Consider the following 22,767-nt stretch of genomic DNA (forward strand, 5'->3'; position numbering starts at 1 on the left):
CTCAACCATGCTTTTCCAACAGTCTTGAAGGAGTTCCCACATATGCTGAGCACCTGTTGGCTGCTTTTCCTTCAAATCAAAATGAAATCAAATCAAATTTATTGGTCACATACACATGGTTAGCAGATGTTATTGCGAGTGTAGCGAAATGCTTGTGCTTCTAGTTCCGACAGTGCAGTAATATCTAGCAAGTAATATCTAACAGTTCCACAACAAATATCTAATACACACAAATCTAAGTAAAGGAATGGAATAAGAATATATAAATATATGGATGAGCAATGTCATTGTCAGAGCGGCATAGGCTAAGATGCAATAGATATAATAGAATACAGTATATACATATGAGATGGGTAATGCAAGGTATGTAAACATTATTAAAGTGGCATTATTAAAGTGACTAGTGTTCCATTTATTATAGTGACCAGTGATTTTCAAGTCTGTATGTAGGCAGCAGCGCCTCTGTGCTAGTGATTGCTATTTAACAGTCTGATGGCCTTGAGATAGAAGCTGTTTTTCAGTCTCTCGGTCCCAGCTTTGATGCACCTGTACTGACCTCGCCTTCTGGATGATAGCGGGGTGAACAGGCAGTGGCTCGGGTGGTAGTTGTCCTTGATTATCTTTTTGACCTTCCTGTGACATTGGGTGCTGTAGGTGTCCTGGAGGGCAGGTAGTTTGCCCCCGTTGATGCGTTGTGCAGACTGCACCACCCTCTGGAGAGCCCTGCGGTTGTGGGCAGTGCAGTTGCCGTACCAGGCAGTGATACAGCCCAACAGGATGCTCTCAATTGTGCTTCTGTAAAAGTTTGTGAGGGTTTTAGGTGACAGGCCAAATTTCTTCAGCCTCCTGAGGTTGAAGAGACGCTGTTGCGCCTTCTTCACCACACTGTCTGTGTGGGTGGACCATTTCAGTTTGTCAGTGATATGTACACAGAGGAACTTAAAACCTTCCACCTTCTCCACTGCTGTCCCGTCGATGTGGATAGGGGGGTATTCCCTCTGCTGTTTCCTGAAGTCCACGATCATCTCCTTTGTTTTGTTGACGTTGAGTGAGAGGTTATTTTCCTGGCACCACACTCCCAGAGCCCGCACCTCCTCCCTGTAGGCTGTCTCGTCATTGTTGGTAATCAAGCCTACTACTGTTGTGTCATCTGCAAACTTGATGATTGAGTTGGAGGCGTGCATGGCTACGCAGTCATGGGTGAACAGGGAGTACAGGAGGGTGCTGAGCACACACCCTTGTGGGGCCCCAGTGTTGAGGATCAGTGAAGTGGAGATGTTGTTTCCTACCTTCACCACCTGGGGGCAGCCTGTCAGGATATCCAGGACCCAATTGCACAGGGCGGGGTTGAATCCCAGGGCCTCAAGCTTAATGATGTGCTTGGAGGGTACTATGGTGTTGAATGCTGAGCTATAGTCAATGAACAGCATTCTTACATAGGTATTCCTCTTTTCCAGATGGGATAGGGCAGTGTGCAGTAATAATATGCCATTTAGCAGACGCTTTTATCCAAAGCGACTTACAGTCATGCGTGCATAATTTTTTTATTTTTGTGTATGGGTGGTCCCGGGGATCGAACCCACTACCTTGGCGTTACAAGCGCCGTGCTCTACCAGCTGAGCTACAGAGGACCACTGCAGTGTGATGGCGATTGCATCGTCTGTGGACCTATTGGGGCGGTAAGCAAATTGAAGTGGGTCTAGGGTGACAGGTAAGGTGGAGGTGATATGATCCTTGACTAGTCTCTCAAAGCACTTCATGATGACAGAAGTGAGTGCTACGGGGCAATAGTCATTTAGTTCAGTTACCTTTGCATTCTTGGGTACAGGAACAATGGTGGCCATCTTGCAGCATGTGGGGACAGCAGACTGGGATAGGGAGGGATTGAATATGTTCGTAACACACCATAGGTCTCGTGTCTGAGCCATTGAATTGCGACTCCACTTTGTCTCGATATTGACGTTTTGCCTGTCACTCTGCGGTCCAACTCATCCCAAACCATCTCAATTGGGTTGAGGTCGGGTGATTGTGGAGGTCTTCTGATGCAGCACTCTCCTTCTTGGTCAAAAGCCCTTACACAGCCTGGAGGTGTGTTGGGTTATTGTCCTGTTGAAAAACAAATGATAGTCCCACTAAGTGCCACTGCTCCCGAGTGGCGCAGCGGTCTAAGGCACTGCATCTCAGTGCTTGAGGCGTCACTACAGACCCCCTGGTTCGATTCCAGGCTGTATCACAACCGACCGTGATTGGGAATCCCATAGGGCTGCGCACAATTGGCCCAGCGTCGTCCGGGTTTGGCTGGTGTAGGCCGTCATTGTAAATAAGAATTTGTTCTTAACTGACTTGCCTAGTTAAATAAAGGTACAATAAAAAAATAAAAAACAGATGGGATGGCGTATCGCTGCAGAATGCTGTGGTAGCCATGCTGGTTAAGTGTGCCTTGAATTCTAAATAAATCACAGACAGTGTCACCAGCAAAGCACCATCATACCTCCTCCTCCATGCTTCACGGTGGGAACCACACATGCAGAGATCATCCGTTCACCTACTCTGCGTCTCACAAATGTGGGTGGTTGGAACCAAAAATCTCAAAGGACAGATTTCCACCGGTCTAATGTCCATTGCTCGTGTTTCTTGGCCGAAGCAAGTCTCTTCTTCTTATTGGTGTCCTTTAGTAGTGGTTTCTTTGCCGCAATTCAACCATGAAGGCCTGATTCACGCAGTCTCCTCTGAACAGTTGATGTTGAGATGTGTCTGTTACTTGAACTCTGTGAAGCATTTATTTGGGCTGCAATTTCTGAGGCTGATAACTCTAATGAACTTATCCTCTGCAGCAGAGGTAACTCTGGGTCGTCCTGTCCTGTGGAGGTCCTCATGAGAGCCAGTTTCATCATAGCGCTTGATGATCTTTGCGACTGCACTTGAAGAAACTTTCAAAGTTCTTAAAGTAATGATGGACTGTTGTTTCTCTTTGCTTATTTGAGCTGTTCTTGCCATAATATGGACTTGGTCTTTTACCAAATAGGGCTATCTTCTGTATACCACCCCTACCTTGTCACAACACAACTGATTGGCTCAAACGCAGTAAGAAGGAAATAAATTCCACAAATTAACTTTTAACAAGGCACACCTGTTAATTGAAATGCATTCCAGGTGACTACCTCATGAAGCTGGTTGAGAGAATGCCAATGAGTGAGTGTGCAAAGAGAATAAGTGTGCAAAGCTGTCATCAAGGCAAAGGGTGGCTACTTTGAAGAATCTCAAATATAAAATATATCTTGATTTGTTTAATACTTTTTTGGTTACTACATGATTCCATATGTGTTATTTCATAGTTTTGATGTCTTCACTATTATTCTACATACAAATTAAGAAAAACCCTTGAATGAGTAGGTGTGTCCAAACTTTTGACTGGTACTGTATATCTAACTGTAAGAAGATCAGCCTTGATAACAGTCTTGTTCTGTAGCAACATGTCAACTCATGATGATGTAAGAGCTGGTCTCTGCTCTACTCCACTCCTACACATATTAGTGATAATACTGGAACATATTAATGATAATACTGGAACATATTAATGATAATACTGGAACACATTAATGATAATACTGGAACACATGCGTGATAATACTGGAACACATTAATGATAATACTAGAACACATTAGCGATAATACTGGAACAAATTAATGATAATACTGGAACACATTAGCGATAATACTGGAACACATTAATGATAATACCGGCACACATTAATGATAATACTGGAACACATTAGTGATAATACTGGAACACATTCATGCTAATACTGGAACACATTAGCGATAATACTGGAACACATTAGTGATAATACTGGAACACATTAGTGATAATATCACTGGAACACATTTGTGATAATACTGGAACACATTAGCGATAATACTGGAACACATTAGCAAAAATACTGGAACATATTAGTGATAATACTGGAACAAATTAGTGATAATACTGGAACACATTAGCGATAATACTGGAACACATTAATGATAATACTGGCACACATTAATGATAATACTGGAACACATTAGTGATAATACTGGAACACATTCATGATAATACTGGAACACATTAGCGATAATACTGGAACACCTTAGTGATAATACTGGAACACATTAGCAAAAATACTGGAACACATTAGTGATAATACTGGAACACATTAGTGATAATGCTGGAACTCATTAGTAATAATACTGGAACACATTAGTGATAATACTGGAACAAATTAGTAATAATACTGGAACACATTATGATAATACTGGACACATTTGTAATAATACTGGAACACATTAATGATAAGCTACAGTATGGTGCATTTATTACTGTGCTTTGAATACACCATCAGCAGAGAGCCATATATTACTTACGCAAATACACTGAATGTACAAAACATTGAGAACGCCAGATCTTTCCATGATATAGATTGACCAGGTGAAAGCTATGATCCTTTATTGATGCCACCTGTTAAATGCACTTCCATCAGTGTAGATGAAGGGGAGGAGACAGGGTAACGAAGGATATTTAAACCTTGAGACATGGATTGTGTATGTGTGCCATTCAGAGGGTGAATGGGTGAGACAAAATATTGAAGTGCCTTTGAACGGGGTATGGTAGTAGGTGCCAGGCGCAGCGGTTTGAGTATGTCAAGAACTGCAACGCTGCTGGGTTTTTCACGCTCAACAGTTTCCCGTGTGTATCAAGAATGGTCCATCCAGCCAACTTGACACAACTGTGGGAAGCTTTGGAGTCAACATGAGCCAGCATCCCTGTGGAACGCATTCAACACCTTGTAGAGTCTATGCCCCGACGAATTGAGGTTGTTCTGAGGGCAAAAGGGGGTGCAACTCAATATTAGGAAGGTGTTCCTAATGTTTTGTACACTCAGTGCATATATGTTCATACTGGAAACAAAATACAACTTATAAAGGCTTAGGGCATTCATAAAGTCATTTAGTATGACTCTGGACCATGGAATTGTGGATCATGCTTCTCAATGAACCTCTGATGTTGACCACCCTCCCTCATGTCTTCTCTCTCCTCCTTTGGATGTCAGGTGGCTAAAGACGTGTCCATCCGGCTGCACAACGAGTTGGACTCCGTGGAGAAGAAGAGGGGCCGTCTGGAGCAGGAGAATGAGGAGCTGAGGGTCAGGCTCCAGGACCTTGAGGTGGCCAAGCAGGTCCTGCAGGCTGAGATGGAGAAGCAACGAGAGGTAAGACATTATGTAGTACACGGCTGGGTGGGGTGGGATTGGGCTGAGCTGGGATTACCATGTTTGGGCCGTGTTGATAAGCCCAGAGAAGTAAGACATGGTGTGGTTTAGCTGGGCTGGGCTTGGTTGGGTTGATCCTGGCTGTGTCTATCTGGGCTGAGCTGGACTGGGTTTAGCTGGGTTTGGCTATAGGTTACTCTTGTGTTGAATAGGCTGGGTTAAGTAGGCTGGGTTTAGCTGTGCTGATCTGTTTTTTTGGCTTTCTTCAAGGTTCCATGTAAATTCACCAGGCTTGGAATAAAACCTTGTACATTTTCAGTAAATGGAAAGTTTGGGACCTCATACTGTACATCAATTCTTTATTGTCCTATATGTTATATTAGAAAAAATAAGTGGGCGGTTTGAGATTTATGATAGAGGGTTGTGTTTTTGTTTGGACCCAAATAGGGACTGCTAACCTTTAAGCCAAATGTGATATTTGGCCTTTCTTCATTTGGCCTCGCCGTATGTTTACTGGACAGAGTTAAATAGAAAACCGTGGGAGGAAGTTGCTTTGTGCAAGTCTTTTTATCCTGATAAATGCTCCTGCTAAAAACACTATTTGCTCTCTACAGATATTGCGTTATGCTCAGTTATGCTCTCAGGAGAAATCAAATGTCCTCTTCTCTCAGTCTCGGCCCTCCCTCTGTGTTGACTAATCTGGAGTGGACAAAAGGAGGCCCCTTTCTCTCCTGCTGTCCCTTTATGGAGGAGAGGAGAGCAGGGACTGATGACTGACCATAGTCTTGGCCCAGCTCTCAGAATGGGGGCAGGGCTGGCTGGCTGGCTGGCTTGGTTGGTAGCTGGTTGGGTAGCTGGGTGTCTGGTTGGCTGCAATGCTAACTCACTCCGTCACTGCCAGGCTGGCTGGTTGGTTGGTTGGCTAGCTGTGTGGTTGGCGGGCTATGCTAAGTGGGGTACTGCTGCTGTGTTGTGCTTGCCCCATGGAGAGGGAGAATTCTTTGCATAGCTGACACCCTTCTGATCCAGAACTATTATGTGTGCCTGCCGATCCCTGGCTTCACTGTTTCACTACCCACTCTGTCTCTGTTCTCAGTCAGTTAGGAATGTCTCCGTCACTGTTCTTTTCCTTTGATTAAAAGGATAAGTTAAGAACAGTATTACAAACAGCCAAGCAACACACAAGTGAAGATAGTTGAGGTAGAGACAGGAAGATAGGAGGAAAATAGAAAGAGAGAGAGAGAGAGAGAGAGAGAGAGAGAGAGAGAGAGAGAGAGAGAGAGAGAGAGAGAGAGAGAGAGAGAGAGAGACAGAGAGAGAGAGAGAGAGAGAGAGAGAGAGCGAGAGAGAGAGAGAGACAGAGAGAGAGAGAGAGAGAGAGAGAGAGAGAGAGAGCGAGAGAGAGAGAGAGAGAGAGAGAGAGAGAGAGAGAGACAGAGAGAGAGAGAGAGAGAGAGAGACAGAGAGAGAGAGAGAGAGAGAGAGAGAGAGAGAGAGAGAGAGAGAGAGAGAGAGACAGATAGAGAGAGAGAGAGAGAGAGAGAGAGAGAGAATCACGGATTTGTGTATAAAGGTGAATAAAAGGTGGTCTGTAAATAATGAATTGGTATTCTGTGGCTCCTGTCTTGGGAGTGGAAGTGATGCTGCTGCTGCAGTATTGAGGTAGCTGCTGGGCCTGGCTAGACCAGTGGGTTGTGCTGCTAGATGATCAGTCTCCTGGGATAGTGGAGGGGCTGATGATGCTGGCCAGGTAGAGGGAGGAGAGAGTGAGAAGGAAGGAAAAAACAGAAAGAAAATATGCAGTATTTGCCATGTTTTCTGAAAATCTTCTGTTTCAATACAGAAATGTAATAATGGTCAGTTTTAATAATTGAATAACAATCATTTCAGAATCTAATTCAGCAAACAAAATTTAAAAAATGACTGGTGGTACTTGTATTGTCTATTACTTATAATACATGGAGAAAATAGTACATTTTATGTTTCCTCCCTAAGCTTGTGGCAAGCTGTGACATACTGTGCTGCCAACTCTATAACATCAGACCTTTCCCCCAAACATTACAATGTTAATAACCTCAGTTGTGTTGAAAGATGTGGTCAGCAACATTTGAGTCCATATTTAGGATGCATTGACCATTAGGCCTAGGTTAAATCCAGATTGGCTGCTGCAGTAACATTCGAGTCCATATTTAGGATGCATTAACCATTAGGCCTAGGTTAAATCCAGATTGGCTGCTGCAGTAACATTCGAGTCCATATTTAGGATGCATTAACCATTAGGCCTAGGTTAAATCCAGATTGGCTGCTGACTATTTCTGATATGTCTTCCAAAGACAATCTGTTTAAAACCCATCGTAGGCTCTCAGCGTTTCATCACGTAAATGCATTGTGATAGATCCGCCATTCACCCCTCTAAACCAATGGAAAATGTTGGGATTAGAAGTAGTGTCACCAGTGAGGCTAAATAAGGACAGCTCTCTGAGATTAGATACATTTGAGTGGTTTTGGCTGCCTGTGTCTAGCGTATTGTATTTTCATAAGTGATTCCACACAAATGGACAAAGGGGAATGCTTGCAACACTTCCCCTTTCCAACACAGACAGAACACTGCTGATTAAGACATTTCTTTATCCTCTCCATTCCTCACCTCTCCCTGTCCAGTCCTCCTCTAATTTCAAGTGCATCGATTCCCATTGCCGCTGTTTTGACCCTCTGAAGGTGATGAGGCTGGATTGGAGGGAGGGATGGAGGGGGGTTGGGTTGAGGTAGGGAGGGGAGGGGGTTGGGTGGTTGGGTCCTGTAGCAGCTTCAGCTGAGATGAATGGAGACAGAGGTGGGCTATAGTATGTGGGGTCATGGCGAAGGGGGCTGGCAGTCAGGAAAGATAACGCCCTTAAGTGGAAACCTCAATGACGAGAGGGCAAAGAAAAATATAGCAGGACTTATCTCCCTCCCTCTTTCTCGCTCTCTTAAGCTTGTTCTCCCTCTATCTTTATTTTTCTCTTTCTCGCCACCCCTTCCCACTTTCATTCCCAGGCGCTCCCTCACATGTTCTCTTCTCTTTTCTCTCTCTCTCTCTCTCGCTCTCTCTCTCTCTCTCTCTCTCTCTCTCTCTCTCTCTCTCTCTCTCTCTCTCTCTCTCTCTCTCTCTCTCTCTCTCTCTCTCTCTCTTTCTCTGTATCTCTCTCTCTCTCACTCTCTCTTTATAATACCTTTTCTCTCTCTCTCGGAGGTCATGGGCAGACTGGGCAGTGTTTTATGTTTACTGGTGTGTGTATTTGTGGGCTTTCATTACCCCAGTGATTTAGTGGGATCGCAGTGGGGACTGCTTGGGGACACAGAACTCTGTAGCAGTCAATCCCAAGGCCTAATGCACTCCTTTAGTATTGCATCTGCCACTCATTTTGCCATTACTTATCAAGGAAATACTACACCGATCTTGCCCCCATTTTATTTATGACTTTCAGGGAGTGCCTTTGTCCTGGAGGACATGTGACCGTGAGCTACTTCCTTATCAGTCACATGGTTGTCTGTCCCAATGAATGAATGATTATGCTCTGGGCTTGAGCCATTGATAATTCAGTGCTTTACAACATGCAGAAGAGCTTAGGGGTGTATTCATGTGATGAATACCCACATAATAAAATACTATTGTATACTATGGTATAAATACTATAGTATTCACTGTAGTGTTTTTGCTGACTTTACTGTAGTATTTGCGAATTAAAGTCAGCAAAAACACTACAGTGAATGCTGTAGTATTTACTATAGTATTTACTGTAGTGTACTGTATAATACTGTAGTATTTACAGTTAACTATATAATAAATACTGTAGTAACTGACAACTGTAGTAAATACTATAGTAATTAATGTAGTGTTTTTGTGGATTGTAGTATACTGCAGTATTTACTGTTGTGTTTTTGCGGACTTTAGTATACTGTAGTATTTACTGTAGTGTTTTTACAGACATTACTGTAGTATTTACTATAGTGTTTTGTTTCATTAACTTTGACATAGAAGTGGAGACTTTCTCCTTCAGGAAACCTACTGGAGAAATACTAAAAGAGCAAATGCTCCATAACCTGTAAGTAGGTAGGACCTACTAGCTCTCAAAGTCTCATGTCAGAATTAAAAGTTCATCCATGTTTCTCAAACGTCAAAGTTGTTCCTAATGTCAAATTTCAAAGTGTTTAAGGTTAAGTTTAGGCATTAACTCCGAATTTTTAAGGTTTGGCATTAACTCTGAATGGTTAAGGTAAGGGTTAAGGTTTGGGATAGGCTTAAAACAAAAAAATCAAAAACAACTTTCAACTGCTAGATTTGAACTTGCAACCTTTGGAGTCAGTGGCAGACGCTTACGCCCATTCGCCATTCCCAACACCCTAGTAAAACTGAAAACTACTTGAAGGTAATAGCGCTCACTTTTGCCCCTAGTGGCTGGTTTCCACGTTATCTCCCAAAATCCTCAGACATGGATGGATGTCGAGCTAGGTAGAACTGGGTTCTGAATAGATAGTTCAGAGCTTCTGCAATATATGGTCTATACTTGGCATGTAGGTTTCTCAGTTATGGGTGGCATAAATTGCGTTATGGGGGAGGGGAATGGGCAGGGTATATGCAAATTAAATACATTAATATTTACTATAGTGTAGTGTTTTGCGGACTGTAGTGTTTTTGCGTACATTACTGTAGTATTTCCTACAGTGTTTATTTTCTTCTCTGGATAATATTGTAGTATTTACTATAGTATTTTACAGTATACAACAACAAGTACTACACATGATCGAGGGATACTACCGTGTGTAGAATAGTATTCTACAGTATACTACAGTTTGCTATATAATTCTATAGTAATTACTGTAGTATTCTATAGTAAACTGTAATATATTGTTTATGTGGGTAGTGGACAACATTGTTTTCTTTGGTACCTTGGACAATGTTCCATCTTCTGGCACTTTGCCACTGTGGTACGCTTTAGTTCTCACACAATGGTGGTGTTATTCAGTTAGGTTACAGTGAAATGGGTCAGGTATTTCACCATGGGCACACATACACATACAATAGTAAACACACACACCTATTCCGCTGCATTAGGTGGGTCCTGAGTGCTTCTCCTCCGTGGGCCAAGCTGACAGGTTTAATCTGGGATTCTCCGCTCAGCCCCTGCAACCAATCAGGTCGCTGTGGGCGATCACTTGTCCCAAACGGGCTGCTGTCGCTGTGTGTGTGTGTGTGCTCTGATTAGAACTCCTCACCATGCTGCTTGCAACCACATTGGTTTGGGCTGAACTGAGTCCCACCGTGCTGCAGACCTCCAGATCTCCAGACCTGCAGACCTCCAGCTTGTAACGGAGCCTTCTCTGATAATGACTGTCTCTTTCCCGCTCCCCTCAAACTGTCCCTTCTAAAAACAGAGCTGCTTACCCCTGGTCAAAACCTCTCCCACCCTAATAAGGATTTAGCTGGCCAGCTGTCTGTCTCTGATGAGGACCGCCCTGCGCTGGGTGTGTTCCAGGACTATGCCAAGGACAAACAAACCTATTATGGGCCATCATGGCATCAAAGCAGATGGGTTATGGAGGCACTGGATAGAATGCAGTTTTTCTGGGTCATTGTGATTGACCAGGACATCACCTGTGTGGCTCAGTTGGTAGAGCATGGCGCTCGCAACAACAGGGTTGTGGGTTTGATTCCCACGGGGGACCAGTACGAGAAATGTATGCACTCACTACTATAAGTTGCTCTGGATAAGAGCAACTACTCAAATGTTATCACTGTCTTGCAGTACTATATAGGATGTAAATATAGGACACCAAGGCCTTTATTAGCCTAATGACTAAAATAGAGAGAGAGGAGAAAGCAGGAGAGTAAGAAAAAAGAGAGGTGGGGAGAGAAGGCCAGTGAAGACAAAGGAATGTTCCCAGTAGCATTTCTGGGTCGATAGAAAGAAGCTTCACACAATGAACCCTGTGGGACAAACAGACATTCAGAGGTGTGTGAGGAGCTGCTGGAGGACCAGAGCTCCCCATGGAGAAACATAAAATACCTGAAGAAAAACACACACATATCTCACTAAAAATTAAACGCATATACTATGCACTCATCACAAAATCCATGTAAAATCTTGGAGCAGCATGGGCCATTTCCTCATGTATGAGTCAGGCACAGCCAAGCAAACTGTGTTGAATTTTTCAAACACATGCATATTTTCCCCCCTGAGGAATTGCAAGGTAATTTAATGCTCCAATAAAAATACACATGAAAATTGAGAAGAGTCAGGTCAACTGTGGAAAGGATAGATCCTCAGACAGTGACCTGAAGCTGTATAGCCTGCATTCTCCTCCTCATTACAGAGTGAAAGCACTGTGGACATAGAAACACATGCAGCAGACAAAGTGTATGCAGAGCGCTGGAGCCCTGACAGGTTAGATGAAAGGCATTTTATATCCATCCCCTGCTAGTCTCTCCATCCCCAGCCAGTATATCCACACCTGAGCCAGTCTGCAGGGAGGAGAGAGAGAGAGAGAGAGAGAGAGAGAGAGAGAGAGAGAGAGAGAGAGAGAACTGACACATCTAAAACCACTGCTCTGTTCATCACCCCCCTGAGCCAGACGTCTACTCAACATCTGTTGGTTGTTGTTTTTACAGCTCTCTTTCTCCCCCTCTCTCCCCCCTCTCTCTCCTCCTGTTTTATAGACATTAAAAGGTTTTTAAAGTGTCACATTATCTCACGCAGTGGGACCCGTTAGGTGTGGGGAGGAGAGGTCTACTACAAGGTTCAATTTGGACTATGCAGTCTTCAGGGAGCCATTGTAGTCTGGAAAACAACATGTTACAGCCAGGGGGAGGTGGGGTTGATGTTAAATGTGTGAAGGGGGGTGTAGGCAGTAGACGGTTTTATTGATAGCCTTACCTTTCCTCACCAAAGCTTAGTGGGGAAGAGTAATTGCTCTCCAGAGTACATCTGTTCTGCTTAACGGCTCCTGGTCGGAGAATTACACATGAATTGTACATACTTACAGAACCAGTCAAAAGTTTGGACACACCTACTCATTCAAGGGTTTTTCTTTATTTTTACTATTTTCTACATTGTAGAATAATAGTGAACACATCAAAACTATGAAATAACACATATGGAATCATGTAGTAACCAAAAAAGTGTTAAACAAATCAAAATATATGTTATATTTGAGATTCTTCAAAGTAGCCACCCTTTGCCTTGATGACAGCTTTGCACACTCATTCTCTTTGCACACTCACTCATTGGCATTCTCTCAACCAGCTTCATGAGGTAGTCACCTGGAATGCATTTCAATTAACAGGTGTGCCTTGTTAAAAGTTAATTCGTGGAATTTATTTCCTTCTTAATGTGTTTGAGCCAATCAGTTGTGTTGTGAGAAGGTAGGGTTGGTATACAGAAGATATCCCAATTTGGTAAAAGACCAAGTCCACATTATGGCAAGAACAGCTCAAATAAGCAAAGAGAAACAACAGTCCATCATTACTTTAAGACATGAAGGTCAGTCAATCCGGAACATTTCAAAAACGTAAAACATTCCTTCAAGAGCAGTCGCAAAGACCATCAAGCGCTATGATGAAACTGGCTGTCATGAGGACCGCCACAGGAAAGGAAGATCCAGAGTTACCTCTGCTGCAGAGGAAAAGTTCATTAGAGTTACCAGCCTCAGAAATTGCAGCCCAAATAAATGCTTCACAGAGTTCAAGTAACAGACACATCTCAACATCAACTGTTCAGAGGAGACTGCGTGAATCAGGCCTTCATGGTCAAATAGCTGCAAAGAAACCACTACTAAAGGACACCAATAATAAGGAGGAGGTGTGATGGTGTGGGGGTGCTTTGCTGGTGCCACTGTCTGTGATTTATTTAGAATTCAAGGCACACTTAACCAGCATGGCTACCACAGCATTCTGCAGCGATACGCCATCCCATCTGGTTTGCGCTTAGTGGGACTATCATTTGTTTTTCAACAGGACAATGACCCAAAACACACCTCCAGGCTGTGTAAGTGCTATTTGACCAAGAAGGAGAGTGATGGAGTGCTGCATCAGAGGACCTGGCCTCCACAATCACCCAACCTCAACCCAATTGAGATGGTTTGGGATGAGTTGGACCGCAGAGTGAAGGAAAAGCAGCCAACAAGTGCTCAGCAAATGTGGGCATTCCTTCAAGACTGTTGGAAAAGCATTCCAGGTGAAGCTGGTTGAGAGAATGCCAAGAGAGTGCAATGCTGTCATCAAGGCAAAGGGTTGCTACTTTGAAGAATCTCAAATATAAAATATATTTTGATTTGTTTAACACTTTTTTGGTTACTACATGATTCCATATGTGTTATTTCATCTTTGATGCCTTCACTATTATTCTACAATGTAGAAAATAGTAAAAATAAAGAAAAACCCTTGAATGAGTAGGTGTGTCCAAACTTTTGACTGGTACTGTATGTCAGAATAATCTGCGCACTAGACTGTGGCATAAGTTGCCCGGGTTTCATATGTGCTGCAAGGTGCCACTTCACTCAACATACTACTTCCAGCTAAACAAACGACCGAAGGGAATCGTCATTGAGCGTTCTCACGTGCAGCTCCTTTTCATATTTCCTTATCGGAGGACCCGAAGTGACCCTTTCGGCCATTTTGACAGGGGAAGAAACCCAGATGCAGGGATGTGTCTGTGATTTATGATGATTGGCACATTTATACGGATTCTCCAGGAGGCCGGAGCCTATCAGACCGAGCGGTGATTAGGTTGGACTGGGTGATAGGCCTCCTGTCCTGGCAGGTCATTTGTAAAGTCCCCCACCGCCACACACCCTGTCTGAACCGACTGCCTTGGCCCAAGACTAATAATAGTTTTACCAGATGTCTATTCAGAGCTCTGGCTCAGATAAGGCCCCCGACTCCACAATCCCCATCCTCCTACCAGACCAAGGCAGTGACATCATCAACATGCTGCCAGTTGCGCCTGTGTTTACTGTGATATTCAACAAGGTAATGGGAATAGGCCAATGACATGTTATGCTGGCTATGCTGTCGCTTTGGACCTTGGTTGCCATGGCTACCTAAACTCAGACACCTGTTTGGCTAGACATATTAGCCTCTCAGTCACTTCAATTGGGAATAGGTTTTATAGTGAGGCTTATGGTAAAGACTATAATAAGCTTATGACAGATCCCTAACAGAGAAAACAACAGAGACATATTAGCAACATGGTATAATAGGACAGCGGGGACGTTTTATTATCCCGAAAATGTGGCCTGCCATATAGAATGGGTATATTGAACGAATGGCAGTTGTGTGACTACAGAATGTCACCACCAATGGTTTCCATCACGGCATGTACTGTATGTCTGTCTGGTTCCACATCAGGAACTTTGAACCACAGTTGTTCTCCAGGGTTCTAAGTAGGGGTGTAACGGGGTTCGGTATGTACTGCGGTTTTGGGGTCACGGTTCGGTTTCGGTACAGCATAAAAATGAAATTCCAACAGTTACTCTAGTTAACTGTTGTTTTTTGGCAAAATACGAAAAATTTAAAAGCCCCCTATTTGTGGCCCAAATCCAGTTTCTGTGACATCATTCACAATGTTCCTGGCATTGTCTGTTGTGACAGGGATTGTTATGTTGGGCCTCAAGTAGAGGTCAAAAAATTTGGACCCGTTCTGAAATGTACCTGGGGCTTTCCCACCCAGACAAATGTGACCGACCGGCTCGATTCGGTCTTATGTACAAACATTTTAAATGTTTTTTTTTTACATTGGATAAAAGTAGAGACTCAGAGCTAGAAAATGGTGTATCATACACTACACTTGATGAACAATGGGAAAGTAATTCTGCTTTGAAAGTGGATAAACTTGTAACCTCACTTTCGAGAAAATGGCCCTTGAATGTTTTGGTACCTACCAGAGAGCTCTTCTTTGTCTACACCCATTCAGCATCGTTCACACCCTTTTAAGCTTTAGCCCCACCCATCTCTTTAACGATTCACATATAATAAAAATAATAATATGCCATTTAGCAGACGCTTTTATCCAAAGCGACTTACAGTCATGCGTGCATACATTTTTGTGTATGGGTGGTCCCGGGGATTGAACCCACTACCTTGGCGTTCCAAGCGCCGTGCTCTACCAGCTGAGCTACAGAGGACCTTAATAACAGTGTTGTCCTGAATACAGCTGCTGGTATCGACACAGCTCTGTCTTCTTTCGAAAAAGCAGTCTGGACTGGTTGAAGCCGAGTGGGAAGGATTATTTTAAGTGTTTCAGTCTGCCGTGGATCATCATAATCCATACACAGGTAAGAGTCTACAGTTAAAATGCCAAGATAGCTACATGTACTGTACATACATTATTGTCTCAACTGTCTCAAAAAGTTGTTTTCATTGCTAGCTATTGTTAGCTATATAGCTAACTAGCTATACAGTTGCATACAAGTAACGTTATAGCCAGCTAGCTAGCAGAGCTGGCCAGTTGCATTCTGCAGTTAATGTTGAGCTACAGAGGACCACATGTGAGGCTATGTACTAAACAACCAAAGATTTCAAGACTAAAGGCTGGCTTATACTATGGGTGTGTTCGTAAATTTAATCTGGAGTGCCAGAGTGTGCTCTGGGCGTTCGTAAACTCAGAGCGTTGTCAGATTGTCCGTTTGTAAATTCCGAGCGTTTCGCTCTCGGAGCGTTCAGAGCGCACACTGGACGCTCTGGCCGAGGAGTAGGGTTGATCCGAGCGTTCTGACCTAACAACAGCAGTCAAGCACCCAAGCTAATTGGCTGATGTTGGCTAGCTTGCTAGCTACTTCCAGACACAAATTAGAGAACAGCTCACTCTGACCATTTTACTTGCCATGCAGAGCGGGTTAGGTTGTTTTTATGTTATCCAGAGCGGTAGTGACTGCAACTGGGCTGCTGGCAACAATTTAATTACGTTTTTTTACACAGATCATATACGTAACGTTAGCTAGCTAGCCAGCCAGCTAACGTTAGCTAGCTAGCTAACAGTACACTTTAACTTGAAATGAAAACGACTTTCTGACAATATTAGAAACGTGTAATATCTGAAAATGTAGCTAGCTAGACTCTCTTACCCGTATATATGGATGGAGGATTCTTCCTCTCTGTCTCGGATGCCATGGTTGCCCTTAGTTTGAAGATGTAATCCGGAGACAGGTGTTTTATACAACAGCCTTCTGTGTGTTCTCTTTTCGACTCTGTCTGCATATTTGCAATCAAACGCCAGAATTTTCTCCATCTCCTTAGCTATCATACTCTAATTCCACGTATTTCAAAACTCGAACCTCCAGAAAGTGTAGAGCAACACTTATGCAGTTCTACTACGTGATATCTTTCAAAAAAGCAGTGTCAGAAAGGATTACCTACACATACTGACCAGCTCATATTATAGACAGAAGCTTGTTACACGGCAGACCAATCCGAACTCATCTCTCGGCATGTCCAGCCCACTCATTATCTCAGCCAATCATGTTGCTGTATTTTTCCGTGGCTAAACCAACTAGGCTCGTAATTTAACAATTGTATTCGTATTTACAGATGGCATACAAGTTTGTTATTAAGGCACATTCAAGTTTACATGTTCCAGAAGGCATTTCTGCCAAAAAACGCATTTTGATCAAATAAAATAAAGTTTACGTTCAAATAGCGCTCCTGTGGAGTAGTGACGCGTGACATACGCCTAGTTTCCTAAAACGTGTCACAAATATCCATAAATACATTTTTCAATATCGAGACCCGTTACGAACGGACCCGAGGACGACCAGTTCCATATAGACGTGGTCGGATCCGATAAGGGAAGCAGCAGAAAAGTCCATTTGTAAGCTACTTTATTAACCAGACCTGATACAGCGCAAGGGAGAGCAGGCGGAGGAGGGGCCTTGGTGTGTTTGTACTGTGAGCGAGTGAAACGGGAGCAAGGAGGAGGGAAGGAGAGGAAGGAAGCAACCAATCGAGCCGACTTGCGCTAGTAGACTAACTTCTAGCTTGTCATAGCTAGGTTATTTATCATCCAATATGATTACGCAGTTCCTGTCTTGACTGCATCAAACCGAGAGAAGCTAGTTGGCTAAAATAGCTAGCCAGCTATCTTTCTTCCTGTCCTACAGTTACAAATAACAACACCTCCATGCAGACTATTAAATAGCAGCCAACCTGTTGGCTCTTGTTCGTTTTAACATATACTTCTCATTAAACTTTTAATTCCATCATTTTAATTCCATCTTCATTTGATTAGATAATGTCCTAACTTGCTTTGCCTCACACTGAGGCTCTATGACTGTAGTGGCTCTTTGGTGACTTGTGATTGGCCGACTTGTGATATTCTCGTCGAGTAGTGGAGAACATACTATTAACTTTTTATCCACAACTCTCTGTCCATCCCCGTTGTAATCGACTGTGAAGCCAAACTGTTCCCAAACTTGAGATTTAAAAGATGATGGAGGATCCTCCAATTCTGGTTTATCGATCCCACCACATGCCCCACCACTCGCCATCTACAGTTCCCGGCTGCGCCTCACAAAAGGATAGTTTGAAATCCGCCAGTTAAGATTAGAATTTTGATTACAGTTGTTTTAACAGAACAATGTTTTTTCAGCTCAGATTTACTCACGAGGCAATGGCATACAACGCAGTTTAGGCATAGCCTATAGGCCTAGTGTTTGTTTTTTGTTGTCGTTTTTTTTGTTTATGTATTCATTTGTGTTCACAGTGCGGACTGAACCGAGGTCCCCGTACCGAACGGTTCGGTACGAATACGTGTACCGTTACAGCACCTAGTTCTAAGTGTTCTCTGTCTTCCCTGTTCTCCTCGTTAGGTCCTGTCAGAACATTCCGGTCTCTCTCTCTGACAGAAAATCAGTAGATCTTGACTCTTCCGGAGTCTCCCGCTCCACTTGTGTGTGTGGGTGCGTGTGTGTGTGTATGTGTGTATTAAAAACACCCTGTTATGTAAGAGACAGACATGTCTGCCTGCATCAGGAGGCTGAGAAGGAGCTGAGCTCCACTTGAACTTGATCTCTGTCTGTCTGTCTCTATTTCTAGTTCATTCTATCTCTCTCTATTTCTCTCTCGCTTCTGTTTTTCTCTCTCTCTCTATCTCTCTGTGTCTGTCTGTCTGTCTGTCGGTCTGAGTGTTGTTGAGACAGTTAAGACAGTAGGACAGCAAAGAGCCTTGCAGATGAGGTCATTTTAAACCAGCAAAGCAGGATTTTGATCATTACTGATTAAATTGGCAGGGAACGAGACATTGATAATGAATCGGAGGGTCCCAAATCCTTGAGTTTGACTGTTGAAGAATTGGAGTTTGACTCCTAAGTTGAACCAAGGACATAGAACTGAATTGAATTTCATTATGAAAAGAGATCAATTAATTAAATAGGATTTGAATTGGTATTCCTTTGTGTGTGATTGCTGGTGGTGACTGTGAGTGATTGCTTGGAGTGTGTGTTTGTTTCTAGGTCTCGTTGTCATGAACCATTAGTGAGTGTCCTATCCAGCAGACTCGGAGATGGTGGGATCACCTCTCCTTACGTAACCATCGTTACATAAACCCTAGCTGTGTGCTGAGCTGACATAGCATTGTTCCATGTCCAGTATGATCAGTCTTCCAGCCCCCCTGCCTCCCTGCTCTCCTCTACCCAGGGATGGGTCCTCGAGGCCAGTCACACTCCTCCAGACTGCTGGGCTACTAAGCTGGGTGATGGGGCTGAGTGGAGCAAATGAGAAGTGAGATTGATTGCTCAATTGGATGAGGAAAATTGCATCTTCATTGGTCTCTCTGTGGAGAGATTCCATTACTAGTGCTCCGTACACTAACCTGTCAGAGCCTGAGAGATGGCGGGAGGTAGAGAGAGAGAGAGAGAAAGAGAGAGAGGGGGGAGAGAGAGAGAGAGAGAGATGAAAAGAATGACGAGAAGAGAACCATGGGAGGGTAGACTTCTATTTTTTTGAATTTTTTATTTTTACCCCCTTTTTTGTTATTACGATCTTGTCTCATCTCTGCAACTCCCCAATGGGCTCGGGAGAGGCAAAGGTCGAGCCATGCGTCCTCCGAAACATGACCCGCCAAGCCGCGCTTCTTAACACCCGCTCGCTTAACCTGGAAGCCAGCCGCACCAATGTGTCCGAGGAAACACCGTTCAACTGACGACGAAGTCAGCCTGCAGGCGCCCAGTCCGCCACAAGGAGTCGCTAGAGCGCGATGAGCCAAGTAAAGGCCCCCCGGCCAAACCCTCCCCTAACTCGGACAACGCTGGGCCAATTGTGCACCGCCCTATGGGACTCCCGGTCACGGCCGGTTGTGACACAGCCTGGGATCATACCCCAGGCTGTAGTTACGCCACAACACTGCGATGCAGAGCCTTAGAACACTGCGCCACTCGGGAGGCCGAGGGTAGGCTTCTAGATACAAAATGAGCCCCCAGGCATAAAAAATGAGTGAACTGTATCTCCTCCAGAATTTGATGTGGTTTTAGAGGACATGGTGAGATCATCAAAACCACAGTGTGTAGACCAATAAACAATTACAACGTGTTCTGAGCTGGGTTTGGCCAACTAAGTACATTTCCTGGGTTATTATCATCTTCTCTCTCCTTAGAGTACACAGGGGCTTGACTGGGCAGGCTTCTCTGAGTGTGTGTGTGTGCATGTGTCTGCCTGCCTGCATGCATTAGTATGGGTGTGTGATTGTGTGTGTGTGTGTGTGTGTGTGTGTGTGCAGCAGTAGCATGCTGCAGTGGCATGATATACTGTACACACCCACCCCTGCATTGTCTCTCCTAGAGCCGAGCACTACCCTGTGCTGTGACACGCTTTTCTCTCATCTCTCTCCTCTGATAATTATCCGTTAACTCCCAGGCAGCCGCAGACCGTAGAGAGAAGGCTGGATGCACACTGTGAAATGAAGCACTCATCAATTATCACCTATAGATTGATTACTATTTCTGCCACTGCCAACATCAGCATAGTCAAATCAAATCACATTTTATTGGTCACATACACATATTTAGCGGATGTTATTGCGGGTGTAGTGAAATGCTTGTAAGACTGCAATTAAACACACAAAGTGGTAATGTAGTCTCTCTTGACATTCATGACATTCATGTACATGGCTCGTGAGATGATCAGTAGTGCTATATAGATCGGACTGACTGGACAAAGCATCACAACATAGGAGTGAATCTGTCTTCTGAAGTGTGATGACTGTTGGTTATATTTAGTCCATACCAGCTGGGTATTCATCTCTCTCTTTATTTCACCATTGAAAGGCCCAAATCCCGTCCTCCTCCTTCTATACCTCTATATAACCACCACCACTACAGCTCTGGATGGGCTGATGGCCAGTTTCAGCCTCAGTGCTCCTGTTTGGTCCTGCTTGGTTATGAGAGCACGTAGATAGTTGTCTAGCTGTCACACAGGACGTGGATTATATAAATGTATATACTTCTCCTCCCAGTGATTTTATCAGGGCAGCGTAGTTTTCAGTGCTCATCTCTCTCAGGGCTCTCTGGGGGATGGAGAGCTCTCCAAACTCATTTTGTGGCAGAAAGGAAAAGAAATTGGCTGGCAGCCCCTCTGTACTGAGGGTGTGAGGGGTTTAGTCAAAAGAGGATGATTGGTGTGAGTTTGTGTGGGAGAGTGTATGTGTGTGTCTGTGTGGGTGTGTGTGGGTAGGGGGGTCTCTGTGTGTATGTGTGCATGTGTTTGCATGTGCGTGTGCGTGCGTGCATGAGTTTGTGTGTGTCTGTGTGTCTTTATGTGTTAAGTGTGCACCTGCCAACTTGACAAAAAAAAAGCCTAACAAAAAGCTTTCCCTCTTGAACAGCATGCCCCAAGATACAATCAGACATCTCTTATAGATTGAAACTGAATCCATTCCATTTGCCTCATGCATCTTTCTTCAGTCTGGATAGAACTGGGAGAAGGCCATGTTGCCACTGTTGTTATTGTTGTTGTGTAGAAGGCTTAATGAAGAAATGAGGTGAGCTATGAGAGGAATGCAGGGGACTGTCGCGCCCCTTCTCCTTCAGCTGAGCGTCTGTCTCCGTTAGCGACCAGCTAACTGACGGCTTAATGTGCGTCAGGTGCTCCAGATTCTCTTAACGAGCGAGAGCAGGGGAGAAAGAGGCACATGCTCCTTAATTGAATTCAGTTGAAAGGAGTGGAGAATGGAAGAGAATGGAGCAGAGGAGAGAAGAGGAGAGAAGAGAAGAGAAGATATTGGGATATATACTGTATTAGTCTCCTTCTGCCTTTCGTCCTCAGTAACTCTTAATAGACAGTAAAGGCAGACAGGCATTCGATGGATAGCTCTGTTAAACACACATCACAAAGCAGGCGAGGTGCCAGGTGGGGGAGGGAGACAGGGAGGGAGGAGGGCTGTTAACTGGGTCAAACTGGCCTCCCAGTTCTGATTTGACTTTGAAGCCTGATTTGACTTATTTTACTATCTCTCATCCCAGTCAAGAGAGATGGGGCGATAGAGAGAGAGAGAAACAGATTGAGAGAGAGAACCTCTCCACACTACCCAGTGCCCGCCACTCTGAAATGAAATATCTAATTGCCTACATTCTGCTCTGAGCTGAGTGGCCTAGTAATGCCAGCATTCCACTGCTGGCTTGCCTCTGAAGCTAAGCAGGGTTGGTCATGGTTGGTCCCTGGATGGGAGACCAGCTGCTGCTGGAAGTGGTGTTGGAGGGCCAGTAGGAGAAACTCTTAAACATATACAGTACCAGTCAAAAGTTTGGACACACCTACTCATTCCAGGGTTTTTCTTTATTTTTACTATTTTCTACATGGAATCATGTAGTAACCCAAAAAAAATGAAAATATATTTTATATTTGAGATTCTTCAAAGTAGCCACCCTTTGCCTTGATGACAGCTTTGCACACTCTTGGCATTCTCTCAACCAGCTTCATGAGGAATGCTTTTCCAACAGTCTTGAAGGAGTTCCCACATATGCTGAGCACTTGTTGGCTGCTTTATCTTCACTCTGCGGTCCAACTCATCCCAAACCATCTCAGTTGGGTTGAGGTCGGGGGATTGTGGAGGCCAGGTCATCTGATGCAGCACTCCATCACTCTCCTTGGTCAAATAGCCCTTACACTGCCTGTGTTTATGTGTCATAAATGTGTAATGTCAGGCCTGACATATTTTTTGTTTTCTCACTCCCCATCATAACAATGGTATCAGATGTATGTTTCCCTGTAGTTCAATCAGAGCAGGGATGGGCAACTCAAGTCCTCGGGGGCCGGAGTGGTGGCACACTTTTTTCACATCCCTAGCAAACACAGCTAATTCAACTAATTGCGTTCTAAACTGAAGAGGATGATTAGTTGATTATTGGAGTCAGGTGTGATAGCTGGGGCTGGGGCAAAAGTGTGACACCAATCAGGCCCCTGAGAACTGGTGTTGCCCATCCTTACAGCAGGGGGACACAAGCTGTGTTCTAATACTCATACTAACAGCACTAACCATAATATTTGTGACGGAAATTG

The 22,767-nt window shown here is 44.0% G+C and overlaps 1 protein-coding gene across 1 annotated transcript in view; it reads left to right on the forward strand.

Annotated features, from left to right (window-relative positions):
• The window catches only part of LOC311148250 (microtubule cross-linking factor 2-like), a gene marked incomplete at both ends in the record, with an annotated part of 73,781 nt that overhangs the window by 7,969 nt on the left and 43,045 nt on the right, over nt 1–22,767 (forward strand). The window contains one exon of the mRNA XM_084185153.1: nt 5,088–5,246. Within this exon, the coding sequence (XP_084041279.1) occupies nt 5,088–5,246 (159 nt within the window). The remainder of the gene's footprint in view (nt 1–5,087; nt 5,247–22,767) is intronic.

This window comes from Coregonus lavaretus (assembly GCF_964263955.1).
Source record: "Coregonus lavaretus genome assembly, chromosome: 20".
Lineage (NCBI taxonomy): Eukaryota > Metazoa > Chordata > Actinopteri > Salmoniformes > Salmonidae > Coregonus > Coregonus lavaretus.